The sequence below is a fragment of the Talpa occidentalis genome, unplaced genomic scaffold (genome assembly GCF_014898055.3).
Source record: "Talpa occidentalis isolate TD23 unplaced genomic scaffold, MPIMG_talOcc4v2.1 talOcc4.9, whole genome shotgun sequence".
Classification (NCBI taxonomy): domain Eukaryota; kingdom Metazoa; phylum Chordata; class Mammalia; order Eulipotyphla; family Talpidae; genus Talpa; species Talpa occidentalis.
The window spans coordinates 56,259,059-56,280,915 of NW_023605305.1; the positions used below are offsets into that span (position 1 = coordinate 56,259,059).

General features: G+C 37.6%; 1 protein-coding gene across 2 annotated transcripts in view; it reads right to left on the reverse strand.

Moving 5' to 3' along the window:
- SGIP1 (SH3GL interacting endocytic adaptor 1) overlaps positions 1-21,857 on the reverse strand; it is a 171,945-nt gene that overhangs the window by 64,270 nt on the left and 85,818 nt on the right. The window contains exons 4-7 of one of the 2 annotated variants that reach the window (XM_037498299.2): positions 20,695-20,751; positions 16,432-16,486; positions 15,265-15,440; positions 1,847-1,858 (exon numbers count right to left, since the gene is read on the reverse strand). In XM_037498299.2, the coding sequence (XP_037354196.1) occupies positions 1,847-1,858; positions 15,265-15,440; positions 16,432-16,486; positions 20,695-20,751 (300 nt within the window). The remainder of the gene's footprint in view (positions 1-1,846; positions 1,859-15,264; positions 15,441-16,431; positions 16,487-20,694; positions 20,752-21,857) is intronic. The other variant, XM_054690962.1, reaches the window with a different exon arrangement.

Consider the following 21,857-nt stretch of genomic DNA (forward strand, 5'->3'; position numbering starts at 1 on the left):
ATATTTAAATTCATTTCTGTATCTATTATAGGTCAGATTACAGTGAATGCCTATCATATCCAATGGGATTTGGTGGAGAGCATCTTTTTTTTTTTTAAGATTTAGTTTTGTTTATTATGCATACCAGAACTGGGGTCTGAGTCAGAGGTGTGGGAGTGAAAGGATTCACCAGGGACAGAGTGGGGAGCAAAACAGATGGATCTACTGAAATATACTGCTGAGGGGAGCATAGGTGAGACAGGAGAGTGCTGTGCCATTTGGGTTAGCTTTCTGGCCGGGGATCGAACTCATACCACAGTGGCTGGCAAAAGTTTGATAGCGCTGAGACTTTAAGCCCTGTGCCACCAGGGAGGCCCTCGAGAATGTCTTTTGAAGCTCCATTTGGGAAGAGAAACAAAGAACCTGTTACTAACAGAGACAGCATTAATAATTGACCAGTTGAGCAGTCAACAAGATGGGTGTTTCCAAAGAAAAATGAAGCAAGGGAGTGGGAGGAGGACTCATCCTTAAAGACACACAGCCAAAATGAAAAGGCGTACTGATAGTTCAAGCTGCTGTAAGGACAACAGGAGGAAAACCGATAAGGAACAGAGAATTTTTAAGGCACCGCAGATAAACTTCTGGCCACACACTCTGTCAACAATTGAAAAGGCCAAATTTAGATAATCCAGAGAAAGATTTGGGGGTCAAGGAAAAAAATAAAATTGCAAAATGTAAAGAAAAACAACTGCAGCACCATGTTGTGTGCCATTTAGCATGTGGTATGTAATTCACTCTCGATTACTCACAAGTGAGCCAAATAGTTCAGTAATAGTAATAATAAGTGCTTATTTTATTTTAGGAAACAAAAAGGCACTGGGTCCATATTTTGATAAGTTGTAATATCTTCACCCCAGTTTTTGTTCTTCCTGTCTTCTGCTCTTCCTCCCTTCTATCACATGGCCTTGCTGCAGGTTTGCATCCTGCACCTGGTACAGACACTGCCAAGGTTGGGACAGTGGGCAGGATGAGAGGTTACAGCACATATTGCAGCATCCACTAAGGTGAGTTAAGTAGAACCAACTAACCATTTCTTAGTGCCTGTTAATATGGAAACACACTATTTTCACATTTTCCAGTGGAGGTCTACTACATCCTCCATGCATTTGTGTCCTGGCAATATGTTCAAAATAAACAGGGCAGCAGAGATGAGAAAAATGAAGTATTTGCTTATTTTTAAATAGATCTGTTTCACTGTTGCTTTAAAATAAAAATATGTTGATGCATCATATCAGATTTGTGCTGCCAATAAAAATCACCCACTGGTACTAAAAAGGACCATAAAAGAGATGATTTGCACTTTAAAAAGATCCTGTTTTTCTGTCTCTGATAACAACAGGAAGGGATTTTTTCTGATTCAGTGAAGGAAAAAGAAAAGACAGATTCCCTTTTCTAGGCTAGCTTCACAGCATTCATTCATCCAGGATAGGATCATACCTTAAACAAAAAAATTACCTAAAAAAAGTTTGCCTAATTCATGGTAGGTATACGTAGTAGATCTAATTCAAATGGAAGCTGCAATAAATGAAACATAATATCTAAAATATTTGATCATATGCCTGTGATTGAGGCAGAAGTGAATATTTCCAAAATTACCCTTGGGGCCCTTAATAACAGACATGGAAAATCATTTAGTAACTGACTTCCTTTTTCACCATCGGACATAATTAGACCTTGTCCTGGTCCACAAAGGTTTGTTTTCAAAATTCAAAATCCTGTTTGGATGTTAAACACCTTTATGTAGATGGTGAAAATGAACAGAATACATAATGTTTGCCCAAAATGTGGAAAGGACATTATTTCTTACCGGACTTTTCCTCTAAAAGCGTTGGCATGGGGAGGAAAAATAAAGAGAAAATAAGTGGTGAAATTTATTTCAAGAAGAAACAGCTCAAGGCTTAGAATAACCTTTCTTAAGTCAGATCTTGAAGGCACTGCTTATATAAAGCTTCTTATGGGTGGCTGATATGGTCATTTGTAGGCTGCTGTATTTATTTTGAAGGACAGCAGAATATAGCACCCACAAATATACCACTTTGGCGTACTAATTATTTTGAGCAGATGAAAAATAACCATTGCAGGGAGAGCTTTTGCTGAATTCCCCTTATCTGCCTATAGATAAATCCTCCAAAAACAACCCAATCATCATCAGACTCCTCCCCAGGAGTTTCATCAATCATGGAGGACTGACTCGTTCCAGAAGGAGACCAGAAGTCCACGCCATATCCAGACACATTTTGTCACAAACTAACATACTTCTCATTATTTTTCCAAGAATTGATTTATCTTTTCTAAAAATCATGTATTTTCTAAAACTCATAGAAGAGGTCTACATTCCTTCCATTTTCCTATGAAGTTAGTATTTAATCCTGATTTCTGCAGAAATCTCTTCCAGTCACTCATTTTTCCTTGGTAGTATTTGAATCACCTAGGTATACATGAAGTATACATGTTAAAAACTTTTTTTGTCTCTTTCTAATCTGTCTTTTCTGTTAGAGTTCAAGATGAACACCTCAGTAGGTAGAGATCAAGTTTTGCCTCCCCTATAGGGTCAAGATATAGAAGTCACAGGCCTGGCAGCCATTCAAACACATTATCTGTTCTCTTTTGAACAGTTTCCCTTTGTCATTTAGATTTGTTCCTTGAGAATAGAAAAATATATATATATATTCTATAAATGTTAAAAAATCAAATTTGCACATTGAAAATTTTGAACTGAAAAGATTTGGAAAAAGCCATTGAAGCACTGAAGTTTGGCTAGATTGTGAACTAAAATGAAATTTTTCCAGAAATTCTACTCTTGTCAGGGAACTTGGTACCTACCATGTTCTCCTAAGAAACCCTGGTTAAAGACATCATTTATTTCATCCCATCTTTCATTTCCTGCCACTTCCAGGGATAATCACAAATTATTTTTCTAGTGAATAGTCCCTGCTTCCTTGGCATGCTCTTTGTTTCTTGAGCAATTGTCTTAATGACCTCGTCTCTCCCAGCAGCATCCCCATGCCTCCTATGGGCACTTCCTACTCCAGGGTCCTATTTCCAGTTTCCCCTCCTAAATCTACACACTACGCTGTTCCCAGAATTATTTTCCAAAATAATAAGCCTTTTATTCAGAATATAGAAACCAAGCTCCATTTTAGAGCATTTCATACTTTCATGATAGACCCAACTCACCTTCGCCCTCATCGTCCATTGCTGTCTGCATGAAACCCAAACGCAGCTGCCCATCTCCATGGTACCTCCTGCATGTTCTTAGCTTTTCCCTGTCCACTGCTTAAACTGCTTCTTCAGCCTTCCTGCCTTCTCTCTCGCCCTCAGTTACATTACTCATTCAAGGGCAGTAGCATGTCTTCCAGAAGGCTTTCCCCAAACATCCCAGTCAGAATAAATTATTCCCTTCTCTCGTTTGATCACAGCACACTCCTTTTGTTCAAAATAACAAACCCATATTGAAGGCCTTTCTATTTGCCTGGCATTTATTAGCTTCAGGGAAAACAACTGTTAGTATAATTTTTTACAGTTCTTATTTGTCCTGTAATAGTTAGATGTCTCCATTTGAGTATTAGCTCACACAATGGTTATGTGAGCTCCCCCCCAAACATGTTGTTAGGCACCAAGTGGAAGGTCAAAGTGTATTTATAAATTCCCTTTCTGGTGGCCTTGAAAACATTATACAAATGTTCAAAGCACAGTGTCTTTTAAAATACAGAGAGATGAATTACTTTCTGAAAAAAAGCTGAATTGTACAGGGCCCAAGGGATGTGGTCCCCATTGCAAAGGTTTGCTTCTTCACCAGTTCCTATAAATGTTTCACTTTGCTCCCACTTAACTGTTGATCTTTCTGCCCACAAGTGACCTAAGGTGTTAATAAATGTCACAAAGGCTCCAAGGTAGTAACACAACTGCGCACAGATATAAATTTAGAGCCTTGTGATCCACCGTCCAGGTGAAAATTTCTCCTTTAGCAAAAAACTAATGTTTCAGAATAACTGGAGGTCAAGATGGGAGCCACACTCAGGGGGCTGCTTTAAGACCCAGATCCCTGCTAAGTACCACAGAGATGAAATTTAATAATAATGAAAATTATTAAAGCCCAGACCCTCAATCTATAGATATAAGGAATTTGGGGGTTAAAAGTCAAATAGCTTCGAAGGAGTTGTCAAGGAAGGAGGAACAGGAAATTTTATATATTCTAATTACCCGAACTTCTTACTGTCTGGATGCCTTTGTAAAAATTAGACTGTGCCTCAATTCTACATCTATAAAGCAGGGATGATTGCCAGCATATAGAATTGTGAGGATTCAAGATGACACTGATTATAATAGCTAATGTTTATTGAGAATTTGCTATTATTGTTTTAGCTGATGTTATAGGTGTAATTATCTCTAGAAGGGAAAGAAGGATCAGACAAGTTCTAAGAGCAGAGTTGGGAACCATCCCAGCTTGTCTAACCTGAGCCTGGTTAGGGGCATACTCTTGGCATAGTCCAAATCCCCTGAACAGATCGAACCCATATTCAGGGGCTTTTCAGCATTGGGTTCTAGAATCAGCAAAAATAAAAGCTCACAGATCACAGAACCTGGGAAATAACTTTAGATCTGTCCAGTGGAAAGAATTAAATAAATCATATTTCTATCATATCAGGTTTCATGAAATGAGCTTCTTAGAAGATGAGTGTATTTCTAGGCATAGTTTTAGATCTTGGGACTACACTTGATTACAAGATAAATTTCTTAGCTTCTTTCTAGAATTAGATGCATTTTATTGAATTAGAATCAGAAGAATAAACATAAACACACAGATGATAAGGCCCCTCCTCCTTCATACACTCTCCTACCCAGGACATGTAATGTATTAAACCAGCTTTTTCAATATGTTATTTTGCTTTAATTGTTAGTAACTACCAATACCCAGGTTACAAACTCTTGGCTTAAGAATTTCTTCAGAATGGTAAGGAAACAAACAAACTGTGACAAAACAATTTTCCTTTGAAGGAAATAGGTATTTCTTGATTTAAATGAGTTAATTGCACCAGAGTTACTTGCACTTTTAACTATGGAAAGGATAAATAAGAAAATTGGAAAAGAGATAGAGATCTTTGAAATGAATTGGAAATAAAGAGAAAGTGAATTTCTGGATTAGAAACAACATCCACCTAAAATATAACCATTGAATGGTCTTTATTTAAGAGCAGGGCTTTTCCTGTCAATAATCTGAGAAAATACAGCTTTCTAATTTGCAAACCTTGCTGGAAGGCAGTTCATCCTTATGATCAACATCTTTCCAAGAACACACAGACCTGTGTCCTTTGCAGATGAATAATCTCTCTCTGACTGTTATCATCCCAAATCACTTTGTAATACAGGCCTTCATTCAAGTTAGGTCTTGTTGAAGCCTACCTTTCTGAACAAGGGGTTAGAAATCAGCAACATTTAAAACTCAGCTGTTTAAAATCTAGAAAGATGAATGGAGAAACTAGACACTAGAGTCCCAACGATCTTTACATGATGGTTTAGTGCTCTCAAGACATGCCTGCTCTTTTAAATAATAACTGAGTTGTCAGGGGAATTTGGGGTACCAAGCCTCATAGATTAGGATCAAGACACAGGATGCCAGGTCTAAACTATAAGCCATTTAAGAATATATGATTCTTTAGCCTTAAAAATAAGGGGTGTATTTTGAATTTTGTATTTTAAATAATGAGATTTTTATTATAAATATAACTACACTCTATCATTATGACTAAACAGTTATTCACAAGTAAACCATAAAAAAAAAATACTGACTATGTAATAGTCACCAGATACTAATCTAGGCCTAGTAGTGAACAAAACAATAGGAATAATAGACACCAGAGCTCTAGTGAGCTTACTTTTAAGAGGAGGGGAAGGAGAAGCACAACAAATAAGCAAAGTATTTAATATCCAGAGATAAAGACAATTTTTAAAAGCAGAACAAATAAAGGGGTTTGGGAATGTCAGGGTGGAGGGTTTAGCAATTTAAAATAAGGTGGTGGGTGGCCTTATTGAGAAAGTGAGGTAGGTGAGTAGGAGTTGGGAAGGGAGATGGAAGCGCAGCTTCTGAGAGAAGAGGGCACCACTGGGGAGCCAAAGAGAGGTTGAGGGGAAGGAAGAGTGGCAGGTGTAAATTAGGAAGTGGGAGTATACCCACCACTAGGATATCATTGGTCACTCTAAAGACTCTGGCTTCATGCAGTTTCAATAAAGCGTGTTTTTATATATTTTTTTTATTTTCTTAAAGATTTATTTATTTATTTATTTATTTATACAAGTACTGGGTACAGTCAGAAGCATGGGAGGGTGAGAGAATTCACCAGAGCCAGAGCGGGGAGCAGAGCAGGCAGACTGACGAAATACACTGCTGAGGGGAGCAGCAGGTGGCAGGAGAGGTCTGCGCGCCATATGGGACCCTCGCCGGCGGCCAGGAATCGACCTGGTGCTGCAGAGGCTGTGGGCAGGTTTGCAGCCCAGTGCTCAACCGCTGCACCACCAGAGGAGACCCAAAGCTTGCTTTTAATATGGATCAGGAGTCCCAGGGTCAATTTAGTAACTGTTGGTGACTGAGAAGAGCAACAGATGAAAGAGATGAAACAATATCAGAAAATGGCCACAAGTGACATAGACTGTTGTTTTTCATACTCTAGAAGCTCACATACCATGTTAAAGGGATAAACTAAAGACAGGTTTCTCTTAAGCAGTGCAAAGAGAGTTTCAGCTCGAGTTGGGCAAAACAGAGTGAGGTCAGTTTGTCTTGCCTCCCTCTCTTGGGCACTTCAGGACGAACAGCTGAGATTGGCCTGCAGGGTTCTGGATGATTGCCCAGCTGGTTGCTGATCCAAAACTGTCATCCCTCAGGTTCCTGGATGGTTAGTGCTGATGAGATAGAGGGAAATCTCACCTTCATTCTGTTTAGAAGTAAAATTTCCCTCAGTCATTAAGGAAACATTTTCTTTGATAGTTAATGTGAGTGATTTGTACTCTTAAGACTTTCTTTTTCTATAACAATTAAAAATTACGTTTCTTGCTGTAGATTATTTCTGGCACTAAAAGTTTCTCTTTCAAAAGACAAAAGAAGAGTGTCTCTGGTTTATAGTTGCTTATTGATTTTGATTTTTCTTTATATAATTAGTCTTTTTCCTGGTCCCTTATTTAGGTTTTCTAAATTCCTACTATGAGTGAGATCATTTGATATTTTTCTTTTACTTTCTGGCTTATTTCGCTGAGCAGAGACACACTAACGGGGGGTTGGGGGGGAAGAGGAGGGATCAAAATAAGGGGGATGGGAATTGAATGGGGAATATAACCAAAATGAAAATGCATACGCTGTGCAAAAATGAAAAATGATGTAAGAATTACATAAAATAAAATATTAAAAAAATTTTAAAAAAACAAAAGAAGAGATACTTTTTTATAAACTGTTATTTTCATACCATTACTCCTACCTTTATAGAAACTGTATTGTAAAAATAAATACAATAGTATAAGTAAGATAATTACTTAGCTATGCCTTTATCTTTAGGGTCAATGCCTACTGGTGACTGAAACCAGAGGCTTTAGATAAGAAAACAGTCATCTCTCAGGGAAGTGCAGGTTTAAGGGAAGAGAATTATGATAAAAACTTAGCACCTATAGAAAAGAACACATGATCAGACTTTTAAATCTAAACCTCTAAATCATAGTGCTATAAATCAATCTTAACTCAATAATAAAAAAAAAGACCCTGCACCCTTTAAGAGAAGAAATGGAATTTTCGTTCATATTGTTCGTCCATTCTGATAATGGAGAAAGGAACATAATAACAAATTTGATCCAGTTGAATTCATACTCTGCCCATTTTCAAGGTGCTTAAAATATACAATAATTCATAGATTTCTTCTTACCAGATCAAAGAAATTTAGAAAGATAAATTTGCTCTCTTTAAATTAATGCAAGGGCTCTAAGTTGCATGCCATCATCATTAAACACATTTTCCATTTAATTTCCTAATGTGAAGACCATCCATCTGTCCAAGCAACACTGAAGTGTTTTCTGAGTACCTACTATGTGTCATTCAGTGTCGTAGCAGGAAGTAAAAACCTACAAGCTCTTGAAGCAGGATTATTTGTCATAAACCCAACATTTGCTCACAAACTATGCTTCTATTACAAACTCATTTTCCAAATTGATTGCTTTTTTTAATCAAACCTCATTTTATCTTGATTATGACTGTTACTAAACAGTTTCTCTATCCAATAAGACCATCACAACCAATGGAGAAAATCTTAAAGATGAAAAAACGTCTTTGTTGATTAATATTAACACTGTAATTAAAAGCATATGATTCAAGAATTTGAGATGTCTGGTGAGGCTATCCCAACATCTTAAAGTGTCAATATTGTTGGTATATTGTCTCATTCAATTAGATTTTGAGTTGGTAACAGAATTGGAGTGTTTGAGGTCTTTAACCATGGTGATCATGTTTCTGGAACCCCAAATTAGATCAGGTTGCCTGAGATAGTGGAATGCAATTGAAGAATGCAATCTGGAGTTATGCAAGGAAATTCTTACTCTTATCCCTCACAAAGGGAAGCAAAATATCATGTCCTCATAGCAACAACTGACATTGCCATTACGTGGAGAAATAATAACAAATGTGATCCAGTTGAATTCATACTCTGCCCATTTTCAAGGTGCTTAAAATATACAATAATTCATAGAGTTCTTCTTACCAGAGTAAGTCTGGTGGACATGGAAATTTTGGAAAAGTATATTTTTAGTTTTAAAAGTCAGGAAGCAACAGAGAACTCCCTAGGGTGAAAAATTAGTAGTTAAGGAAAGTACAAAAGCTACTAGGCTAATTCTTCTGAAGATAGTCCTGACTTTTTACAATGTAGGAAAGAGAACAATATATTTTGAAAAAGAGAGGCTCCACTCATTCCCCCTACATCCTTCTCTGTGAGATTTGGGAAAAAAGAGCTTCTTGTCTACTGTGAATGATTCTGATCAGGCTGCCTGCAGCTCTATCTGGAAGGAGCTTCTTAACCTTCATCTGGGGTCGGAAATCCAGTCACAATATCTGCTGTGACAGCTTATATACCCCAAGCTTGTTATCCTTGATCCAACCCAAATCAAGTTTACCTTGGGGAGCCTAAACTCTCTTTAATGTGTAGAATCCAAACTGAGCCTCTTCCTTCCATTTCTACACTTGATGCCTGGGCTGAGCATTTTGCATCAGAATGCCTGTAATCTGTATCCTTCCATTGCCTGCAGCTTTTCTACCCGCAGGGAAAGTCAGTGTGTGGGAGACCAAGTTCTCCTCCCCCACTGATGACTCTTTGTTTTCACTGAACTCAATGGGGTGCTGAACCTTCTGCCAGAGTGAGGACAGGGAAGGGGGTGGTGTTACCAAGCAGCAGCAAACTCATGGATTTTGCTTTCTGGCAGGCTAATTTGGGGGTGGGAGAGTGGGTGGGCCACCTGGAATAGGCAAACGGCACCAGACTGTCTCCAGTTCAAAGTCATCTCCCCCTCCCCAAATTTTTTGGTTAACTGTCTATTGAGAATCACACATCTCCAGGAATGAGATTAATCTAATGCTTTTTTATAATTGCATGTCAAATTCTTTAATTCCTTTGCCACTGAATTTTACAGGGGGAGGGGTGGAAGGTAATGGCGGGTAGGTTGACTCCTACATTATTTCCATCAGCCCTCTATTCTCTACTCCTTGATTTCTGCAAGTCCTCCCTCACTATTTTTATTTTCCTTCTGCCTCCCAGGAGTCTCTTAATTTAAGGAAAAGGAAAACAAGAGTTGAAAAGGGAACTGATACTTGGAGAGCCCCTTCTGAGTGACAGGCACCAAGCTGAGTATTTTGCAACATTATTTCATATCATCTTTGTATCAGTCCAGAGAAGCTTGATACTCTGTTCACATTTTACAGACTTGGGATCTGAGGCTATGAGTTAAGAAACTAGCCAGTGGGAACATACAGATAATAACATGCAAACTCAAAAACCAGTGTCTGTCCAACTTAACCAAAGTGCTTCTGTTACAGGGCAACCCCAATGGAAAAGGTTGGCTTGAGTGTGGGTCCAAACTCACACACTTAAAAGGTGCTTATAGTGAGACTCAACTGTAGGCACACAGAAAAAAGGCTAATAAAGGGTTTATTTACAAAAAAGGTAAATCAGGAAAGAAATAACCCAGGGAGAAAGAGAGAGAAACATTGGTGAATGCGTCCTATTGTTAGGGGGAAAAGGATGTCCTGAGCTAATTCCATACAGGCTTTGTGGACTCCACCCCCACTCCAGACCAAAGCCATCAGGACATTGGGAAAGACAAGTCCCATCACCACCAAAGGGAAGGTTGCTGGAACCTGAGGCAACCCGTTTTATATCGGGGCTGCTCTGTAACACTATCAGTTCCACTGAGCTGGGACCCCAATAGCACACTGAAGCCTGCGAAAAATCAAGTACCCCCAAGGCCCACACCTCTGGTTATATACCAAGCTTGACTGCCTTAATTCCCAGCAATCCTCCCTTCGGTGGTAATGACATTATGGGGTTCGCAGTCTTTGGTGCCTTGGATCTATTTAGTCTAGGGTGGGAGTGGGGTCCATAAAACATGTGTTTGTGGAGTTTATTCAGGGTATCCTTTCCTTCAACACTTCAAGGAAAAGTTATTTTTCTTCGTTCCCTTGCTGTATCTCCAACTTGCCCCTAAAACAGAAAGCTTTCCATAGAGACACACGGGACAGACTATTAAAGCTGAGAGAATTCTTAAGGATGATGGAATCATAGATCCTTACTTTGCAGATGAGAAAAACATCCTGTATTTTTAATTTAGGCAGAAAAGAGGCAGAGGCTGACGTTTGAGTCCTGGCTGTCACACCTGCAGCAACCTTGATCTTTCTGTTTTGGCTTACTCTGTGAAATACCCTGGTCACAACCTCCCTGTCCACCCAACATTACAGTTGTTCATTCCATCTTTCTGATCCTGAGTGGCATTTATAAGATGCAAACTATCATGATAATGAACCATTGGCCTAAAAATGCTTGCTCACTGGTTGACTAAGTAAGGGAACTAAAATATATGAATCATATAAGAAAGGAGAAGAATTATTCCTTAACATTTAAAACAAAAGTGCATGAAGTCAATATAAAATGAGAGAGTTTCATAACCTAGAAATCACATATGATCTAGTTACTCTACATCTCGGTAGTTATCTGAAGAATACAATATTAAATTGAAAAGATATTTGTACTCACTGCAACTTTATTCCAAAAGCCAAGAACTGGCAACAATCTAAGTGTCCCTTGATGAAGAAGATGTGGTATATATATATACACAATGGAAGATGAGTCAGATATATATATATATATATATATATATATATATATGTGATGGAATCTTACAATTTACAATAACTTTGCTGCACTTTGACAAGATTATGCGTACATGAAATAAGTCAGATGAAAAAAGACCAAAATCATGTCATTTCACTAACATATAGAAGAAATTAATATATGGACAATATAAAACATACAAAAAGGTAAAGCAAAATCAAGCCTTTAGAGTCTGATTGGTACTGATTCTCTGGAGATCCTTGACTAATTCAACTAATAATGAAGAAATGAATAATTTCAAAGCACTGCTTATGCAGAAAGTATTGTTATTAGAATTTTCTGTGTGCTTTCTTCATTCAGTCATTAATTGAATGAACTCTCTTGAGTGCCTAATGTGTGCCATGTACTGTACTAAACACAAGAGATAAAAGTCAAAGAAGATTGACCCTGCCAGAGACCAGTAATAATCTGCACAAAAATTACTTAAGAGTCATTATGATTCACTTTACAAAAAAGGAAATAAAGGCTTCTATCAATTGTGGAGTTTATCTAAACTCACACAGGCAGAACATAGCAGACCTGGGCCTAGTAGCTGGGCCTGTCTAAATCCATGAGTTCTGCTCTTTCAGTTACTGCAAAGCTTTTTCCTATTAACCCAAAATATTAGAACAAATTATTTAACTAGGTGGCAAAGAAGTGCTTAGAAAAGAAGGTGGTAGCCCTCGGTGCTAGTGCCAAAAAACAATCTTGGCAAATTAAACCTATTACTCTCTCTGATCAGGATTCTTGTCTGGTAAATCCAAGGAAAGCTATAGATATTCTATGTCTCTCAAATTCAGCTTTATGTTTAATGATCCACTGAGAAGGCCCCTGTTGCCCATCTGGACTGCTCACCAGCTTAGACTTTTATATAGGAGAGAAAGAAATCATCTATTTTGTTTAATCCATTACTATTAGTATTTTGGTCTATGTTAAAGCAGCTCTGCTAAGTTTCTGGTGATCAACAACTAAAATTTGAGTGATGGCCACTCTTGCCCTATCAGCCTTGCATCTTAACAGGAGACTACAACATAAGAATAGAAATTAACATCCGTTATCTGTGAATAAGTCCTTATATCATCCCCTCTTCTTTATTTGGTGCTCTGCATTGTAGTAGTCCACATTTTACTTACTGCTATATAAAAATCAAGGGCCAAGGAGAGGTCTAGAACTGAAGTTATGTTTATTTGTTTATATAGTAAGGTGTTCTATGTTGCTGAAGTTTTGTTTTGGAAAGGAGTAATTTTCAGATAGATTTATTTTGTATGTACATGTAGGCATGTATATATCATCCATCCATCCATCCATCCATCCCTGCATTTACCCACCCATCCATGCAACTATTTATCTAGTGATTTGACCACAGAGTGTGTACAGGGAAATAATTCAAATAAAATAAAAACCAATTCATAACAAGATATAGTAAATGAGCTACAATTCATTCACACATATTTAGAGATGGATGAAAAGGACAAGTGAAACACAGCCTCATCTCAAAGATTCAAAAGAAGTAGAAATCAGAAATTCAACATAAGTCGTGACTATAAATAGCAATTTCCTCTTTCTATGATTGGTACTTTAATAGCATAATAAACATAGCCTAAATGAAATGTTCTGATATTACTTAACTGGTAAAAAGGTGCTATTTCTCTTTTTTTACTGAAGTTAGTGTAGAAGTATAAATACCTAAATGTTTGGCTAGAAACAACTAAAATTACACACAGCATTTGCCATTTTTATCATGGCACTAACTGGTTTTCAGAAGGTTGTTTCTACCTATCTACTCCTAAAGATAAAGTAATGCACATATCATTTGCAAAATATAGGTAAACATGGGTTAGCTATAAGAGAGCACAGAATCTAAGCCAAGAATATGGTTTCAGTTACAATATCTGTGTAGACTATGTTTATTCAGCTATGTGATTACCTTTCACTAAAAAGTAGCAATAACAGCTCCATCGCCTATATTAAATATCAGAAATTACATATATTTGGGAAGCATAGTCATGGCAGAGGTAAGTTCTCACATTCAAGGGAACAAGCTGCAGCTGTGAAAGTGGAAGTGGTAGGGCACCCTAACCCTGGGATTTCTCTTTGGGAGCCTCTCCATCTATTTTTCATACTGTTTCTTATATCTCTTTATCAGAATCTTACTCACACTATGTCAATATATTGGCTTACAATAGGTGCTGGGAAGAACTTGGAATAAACAGCTAGTCTTCTTACTGCATCCTCAGCAACATATGTGGTTGAAGGAATATCTACCACATGATATAGGCACACATATTCTTTTTGATAGAGGTTATTGCTTTTTTTTTTTTTTTTGCTCATTTCAGCTAGCTGCCAGTAAATATCTACCCTGTGTCTAGTGGTTCCCATTAGCTTTGTTTCTTGTAAATCTATTGATTTAATCTTGTGAATTGCCTTCTTACACTTTTCCCAGGTAGCTTCCAAATGAAGTGGATATAAATTGGTTTCAGACAAATAAGTAAATTTTTACAATTAATAAAAGATCCACTGAGGAATGATTTGAAAGATGTCAACTGAAAAGTAAAAATGTGTAGATTTAAAATGACCCATTTACTAGAAATCACTGGTATTAAATACTTACAGGTGACTTTAAAATCTGTACCTTTCATTGCAGAAAAGAAAGAAAACTAACATATTCTTTTTCTAACTTTTCAAGAAGACATCTTGAGATGAACACGTGAGTATATGATTAAAAATTACCCAAAATATTATTTGTTGTAGTTGATTACTATTAGCAATCATTTTAGTTGTCACAAACAGTAGTGATAAAGGTCATTATAAGCACTAAGCACTAGAGAAGACTTCATTATAGACTTTCTTTATCTCAGGCAGGCAAATGTTTATTCTCAAAGGATAGATGATTACAACTCCTTTAGAAAGGTTAGTTGGGGTATTTCCAGAAGCATCTCAAAATTGGTTCAGCATTTATTAACTAGCTTGTTCAGTGTGAATGCTGCAAGGAGATCACATATCTAAAGAAGATGCCAAGAACATATTAGATGCAAGTTTGCAGAGCCTTCATCTGCTCTTTGTGGCTATTTTTAGAAAATGATTATAGCATTTTTCAAACACCACAGAGAAGAAATACTATAAATATTGAAATTGAGAATTAAGCAACTAAAGAAATTTAGTAGATGGGAACTGGGGAAAGGAAGTAAAACACCAATTTGAATAATACAATATAAATAATGCATACCTGTATTTGAGATGCCTAAAAGATGAGAACAATTAAGACAATTTGATAATACTTCATTATAATTCAATATAATGAAGAAAAGAGTGTTAATATCTATTTTGACTGTGATTTTAAACTAATATTTCCTATTAGGAGCATAGCAATAAAAATCTTTTCTTTTTTCTTTTTTGCTTTAGTGTTTGAAAGAAAAGTAATTTCTGTGGTTTCCCTCCCATGTGTTTTAATGTGGTATATCATAAAAAGTACACAAGATATATCTTGAAAATTCATGGTTAGTAAATTTATGAACTTCATATTGTTTTAAATCACTTCAGAAGTAAACCTGGATAATCTCTTTGTTTTTTTCCCCCTCTTTTTAACAATGATTTCAGAAAAATAAATCAAAATAACTGCGGTTCCATGCATTTTTGCTATTTTTGAACTACACAAGAACTGCAATATAAAATCAGCCTAACTTTGTAAAGCTAGACTGAGATAGTCAAGGCTTAGAGCATTCATAAAATAGTGACCATATGCACCTTCAGCATAAGGAGTTGCTGATTTCCTTAATGTGTATGGACAGAAGATGGCTTTCTGTCCAGTCTCACCAAATCTGGACAAAACAGCACTCACCACTGGTGAAGGGGAAAGTGCGATGTTGCCTATCGAGGCCTTCAGCTCATCTACAGTTGCAGCATTCTTAAGAATGTCTTTAGATTGCAATGGCTTAATCTTGATATTAAATTTCTTGTGTGATTCTTCTTCTTCTTCTGATTCGCTTGAAGAATAAAAGTGCTTTCCTTTGGTAGGTAGAACACAGTTAAAGATACATAACTGGAGGCAATAATGAGTATAACAGAAGAGTGATTGCAAATAAAGGCAGCCAATGCATTCTTAGACGGCAGAAAAGCAAAGCAGAACAAATAAATGGGAGGGAAGTTGATAGAATATTGGCAATGGTGCTTTGGTGGAGGGTGAGTGAAGTATGTACACATATGGAGGTGTGAAGTTGTTCTCTCAAAATTATAGGTCTGAAAATGGTTAATTGGCAACTCAATAAAATTTGAAGAGAAAAGGGAGAGAAGCAAAAATGAAAGAGTAAAGCAGTGGTTATAACAGTTAACATTTTTTCTTAAAGATTTGTTTTTATTGATTTATGGATACAAGAGCTGGAATGTAGGCTAGAGGTGTGTGTGTGGGGGGTGGGAGGAGGTGGGTTAAGGGGATTCACCAGAGTCAGAGTGGGGAGCAGAACAGTCCAATCTACTGAAATCCACTGCTGAGGGGAGCAGTGGGTGAGACAGGAGAGGTCTGCTTGTACCACCAGGCAAGTGCCAGCAGCCAACATTTTGCTCCAGTGCGGTAGGCTATTTCTAGTATCCCACTCAGCACACACACAGTGGCAGGTCCACGGGGCTTACTTGTCACAGAGAGAAGAGGACCACTCTCTCTGGAGCATGTGCCATGAGTTTTAAGGGCTTCAGTTTGTGACATGCTCTGCCCAGAGATGAGTTGTGGGGGAGAGGACAAGAAAGAGCTATTTTCCAGTCACTATAAATGACACTGTACCCACAATTTGTAGAATTGTTTTTCAACACATTTTCCTCTTCTATGAATAGCTTGAGGCAAAATGCCTGTTTGCCAGTGATCAGGCTGTTCTCAGTGCTGTTTATTCAACTCTAATATTAGGGACAGCAGAACTTAAAATGTTTGTGTTTTTTCAGCACCTTTGCAAAACCTGAATTTCTCATACTGTTTTCTGAGGGAAAAAAATGAAATAAGAAAATAAAGAAAGGATATAGCCGGGTTCCTCTGGTCTGATGCTGTAGCCTTCTTCATCCAACTCAGGTGAGTTCTATAAAATACAAACACACATTAAACATTATTATCCTGATAATGATGAGGAAACTATTCATTTTCCTCCTAGAGTTTTCTTAAGGATATAAAAAGATCTCTTTTAAGGGGATAGGATTGTAACTTTTAATAGTGCATCCTGAGAAGTATATGTTTAGGTATTTACTAATGGATACTTGGAAAGTCTATTGAAAATAAATAAATTAGGAATCAACTGTCAATGTAACAAACAGCATTCTTAGAGAATTTATCATGCATTTCTTATTTCTTGTAAGTCAGCACTATGCTAAGCACCATGAAGGGTTATAAATGCAAATTATTTATACTCAGAAAAATTGAAATGTATTTTGGTGAGCAAAATTTTAAAAAATCATTAGTGACAGGCACTTGAAGGAAAAGAAATAAAAAGAGGTTTGAGTCAGGAGGTCAGATGGAAAGGCCAGAGGGGAAGTCAGTGTTAAGGAAGAGCCCACACTGAGACATCATGGCAGGAATCTACAGTGTCGACAAAGGGAGAGGCAAAAACAAAGATGACAAGCTGGAAAGGAAGCTGTGTGCTGGGAGACCATGGGAAATAAGACATTGGGTAGCCACCATCCTGGGGAAAGAGTTAGGAATTAATATAGTTGCTGTGCTTGTCAATTAGGTTAGGACAGGCTGACAGCAGAGTCTTGTGGAGTTTTGGAGGTCTGCTTCAGGGTAGAATTGGGGCAGAAGAAACTAAAGAATGGGAAAATAATTCAAGATACTTGCATCAATTCAGGTAAGATGTGCTAAGAATATGGATCAACTTGTTGGTAGTGGGAAGGGATGAATCAAGGACATTTGAAGGACATATTGTTCTTTTTTTAAGATTTAATTTTTTGTGTGTAGAACTGAGTGTAGGCCAATGGTCCAGGGGGTGAGAGGATTCACCAGAGACAAAGTAGGGAGCAGAACAGGGGGAATGACTGAAATACACTGCTGAAGGGAGCAGTGGGTGACACAAGAGAAGTGTGCTGCACCATGAGGGTTATCTCCCTGGCCAGGGATAGAACTCATGCTGCAGTGGCTGGAGATAGCTTGTTAGCTGAGATTTTAACACCTGTGCCACCAGGGAGACCCCACATTGTTAGTTCTTGGTGACAGACTGGTGACAGGAGAAAAAGGAATGGGCTGGGTCAGGAAGACTCCATGATTTCTACCCACCAGTTCTTGGCTGAACTCATTGTAATAATAGGAAACTAAGGGGTTTTGTTTGTTTGTTTGTTTTAGGTAAAAGGGAAGATAAAAGTTTGCATGACTGAGATAACTATGATCATATTTCACCTTATATTATGTAGGAAGTATTGTAACACATACTTCATTTCATTGAACTTTTAGAACAATAACATTCAGGTAGAATGATTACTAAGGAGGAAACTAAGACAAATCAGGTGTCATTTCTCAAGGAAAAGCATCCACCAAATTGCAGACATGGGTCTTGACTCAGATATTTCAAAGAATAACTTATGCTTTACAGGGGAAGAACGTAAAGAGTTCAAGGGTGACCTCTTGAGGTAGAGTTGATAGAGATGCAAGTAACAAGGATGGAGCTAGAGAGATAAATTTTGGAATCATTGCAACAGTAAAAGTGCCATCGGGACTGAACATTTGGTGGAGAGTGTGGTGTGATATATATACAGTTGCTGTGTGAGACACTGTATACCTGAAACCTAAACAGCATTGTAAATTAATGCTACCTTCTGGTTACTTAGGGAATGTGATATCAAATATATAATTTCAATGGCAATTCCTATGTAATCTGGTTGGTTTTTAAGACTAAACAAATTTGAGTGAAGTTAAGCTTTATTTCAGCATTCATATGAGGATCAGAGACAGCACTAGACTCTAGGGTTTGTGCGCTGGGTGGGTATCATGAACTACATGGCAAGTAATTTGGTATTTTAATTATGCTTCTTTTTTTTTTTAAAGGTTCCATTTTTATTTTATTTATTTATTTATTTTTAAGATTTATTTATTTATCTATACAAGCACTGGGTACAGTCAGAAGCGCAGGAGGGTGAGAGAATTCACCAGAGCCAGAGCGGGAAGCAGAGCAGGCAGAAGGACCGAAGTACACTGCTGAGGGGAGCAGCGGGCGGCAGGAGAGGTCTGCGCGCCATGTGGGACCCTCCTCCGGTGGCCGGGAAACAGCCAGGGATTGAACCGGCGCTGCAGAGGCTGCGGGCAGCTTCGCAACCCAGCGCTCAACTGCTGCGCCACCGGGGAGGCCCTAATTATGCTTCTTGATTGGCTAGAGAATCCCATTTTTTCTGTATCATAGAATCTACAAAATATCACAAAAGTCTTTCATATTAAGAATGAAGTAGTTTTGGAAAAATGTTATTCTTTCCCAATATCTAGTAGCTTTCATGGAACATTATTTGTGAAAAATTTGAATTTTGGGTAAGATGGTGGAAGGTCATAGATTTCACAGAAATGAATGGCTAAAAATGTTCAAAATATCTCAATCCTGGGAAACAGATTTAAGAGAGAACCATGTAATGAGGTCGGCAGAGTAACAAATTAAACTTTCAGAGTGTAGGGTTGGAAAATACAAAGAATTTAACCTCTCCTACCTTTAGTTTTCGTTTTTTTTCTAAAATGCAGGTAATGTAGCATTTACCATTTTAGGTGGTGAGGATTCAGTGGCATTTGATATTATGACTGACAAATAGTGAGTATGCAATAAATGGTAGTATATTTATTATGAAAAGAAAATTCTAATTATTAGTGAATATGCAAAAGTTTGAACATGAAGCTTAATTTTATGAAAGGAGAGTTGCGGCCAATCACCTTAAGGATATGTGCAAAGAGACTTTAAAGGGACACTTATTATGCAATAGAAATGATCTTGGGTGTGAATACAGTCTACATGAGTTCTGTGACTAGAAAGGCAAGAGTGGCTGTCCTGCTATGGCTGGTGAAGTGCATGGTGACGGTGATCAGCTTTGGGGGGAATTATGAGAGGAATTTACCCACATTCCTTGAGAAGTAACAAATGATTGTCACTTGACCTAGGAAAAATCTGGACCCCTGATTCATATGTTGAAATCCTGTCCCCACGGTGTTGGTATTATGAGGTATGGTTTTTGGGAGAGGATTAGGTCATCAGGTTGGTGCTTTCATAACTGGGATTAGTGCCTCTGAAAAGCAAATTCTAGTTAGGTTACAGCTAGAAGGTGCTGTCTATGAACAAGAAAGCGGGCCCTCAAGCAGGCACACATCAGACACAAAACTGCTGCTTCCAGGAGGATACTGGACTCCAGAACAGATAGAAATAAATGTTTTTTTATAAGCCACATGGTTTATGGTATTTTTGTTATCACAAATATTACAGCAGCCTGAATAGACTAAAATATTATGAAGCTAGGGTCTAGAGGTTAACTGCCTTGTCTTAATTCTCAAAGCTGTTTAGATATAGAACAAGGACAGAAATATCTGGCATTTGTATTTTTTATTTTATTTTTTTTTATAGAGGCATGTTTTTATTTATTTATTTATTTATTTATTTATTTAATTTGTTTGTTTTGTTTATACATGCACTGGGTACAGTCAGAAGCGCGAGAGGGTGAGAGAATTCACCAGAGCCAGAGTGGGGAGCAGAGCAGGCAGAAGGACTGAAGTACACTGCTGAGGGGAGCAGCGGGTGGCAGGAGAGGTCTGCGCACCATGTGGGATCCTCCTCCGGTGGCCGGGGAGCAGCCGGGGATCGAACCGGTGCTGCAGAGGCCGCGGGCAGCTTCACAACCCAATGCTCAACCGCTGCGCCACCGGGGAGGCCCATGGCATTTGTATTTTTTAAAAAAACATTTTTGAACACATATTACTCATGTGGTAGGTTACTTAATAGTCAACAAATAATTAGTCATAATTGACAAGTTAGACATAATGACAAATAGAATCCTTGCAACATTGCTACTTTGTGCTTATTAAATTCATTCTTACTGGTCAGCAAATAAGCATTCCAAAGTCACATGTGAATATGTGGAGGGACTAGATCTTGAATCTGGTTTTAACAGACTTTAGATCTCTTAACTTTATAGCACCCTAATCAAGCCAGGCACTTCCTAATGTGATGGCGAGCATTTCACTTACTTTTGTGTTCTATTATAAACAGAAGAATGCCCCAACTCATTTTCAAGTTGTGAAATACTTAATAAAGATAAATAACCTTCAGATACTCACGTATCTTTCCCAATCAATTTCCGCATAAAATCCATTTGGTGCTCCATTGCTTTTCTTCTGTAATAAATTTGAAAATAAATTTGAAGAGAAACATTTGAATGGGAAAAAAAATGGAACAAAGAACATTCAATTCTTATCTGTATTTAGCAAGAACTATCAAAAATCCAGCACTGGAAAGACAAATTAAAGCAGCCTATTAAGCCATCACATTGGTATAAGTGAATGGTAAATTGAGCTGCTGTGACACCACATGAAAGAGCTTACATACTTATTTTTCACAAGACTGTTGGATCCCTAGTCATAGGGATATTAACAACCAGCTGTCCAAATTTTACTCAACCACTGAAGAATTAGCAGTACCTATATTATAATTTAATCCTCTATGCTTTCAGGGGATATGGCTATATACTTATAGGTCTTTTTAATGGAAATATTTTGACTTCCATGTTGCTCTCTCATACAATTAGTTCTAACATATCCAAAATATTCACCCAAGTCTTTAAGTAATGTTATTTTAGCTTTTCTAACACTATGACAACTTTTCTAGACATGCTTTTGCTATACTAGAAAGGAAATCAGCTCCAAATCAGTTAATTCAATTCCTAGATATTGATATTGAGTTCCTAGGTGATGTTATTCTTTTTAAATGAATTCCCTGATCAAATTATTAAAATAGAACTCAAGGATTTGATCACAGATTTCTGTAAAACATGTGTCCCCTGCCTCCTTGAGCATACATCATTGCAAGATGACTGGATATCAGCATTACTCTCTCAAGATGATCTATTTACTCTCTCAAGCATTACTCTGTCAAGAGTTCTATTTCGGTCCCTAGTACAGTGACGCGATACATCCACAAGCATTTGAACAAGGACATGGCATTGTCCAAATAGAAATTGTAAGGATTCTCTACTTTTTCTAAGCAAAGGACAGAGACACAAATTGGGTTGGTAGTGGAGGGTCCATTCAACAACATTCCTGTGTTCAACATAGAGAGCAACACTACGTCATTGAGCAGTAGCAAGTCTCAGACAACACATATCAGATGGTGGTGCATGAGGTTTGAGGACAGGACCTCTAATTTTGCAATCACAAATATAGTCCACAAGATCTGCAATATGAACAGCTGACATCCAATCTGACATATAGGGAGGGGAATATCT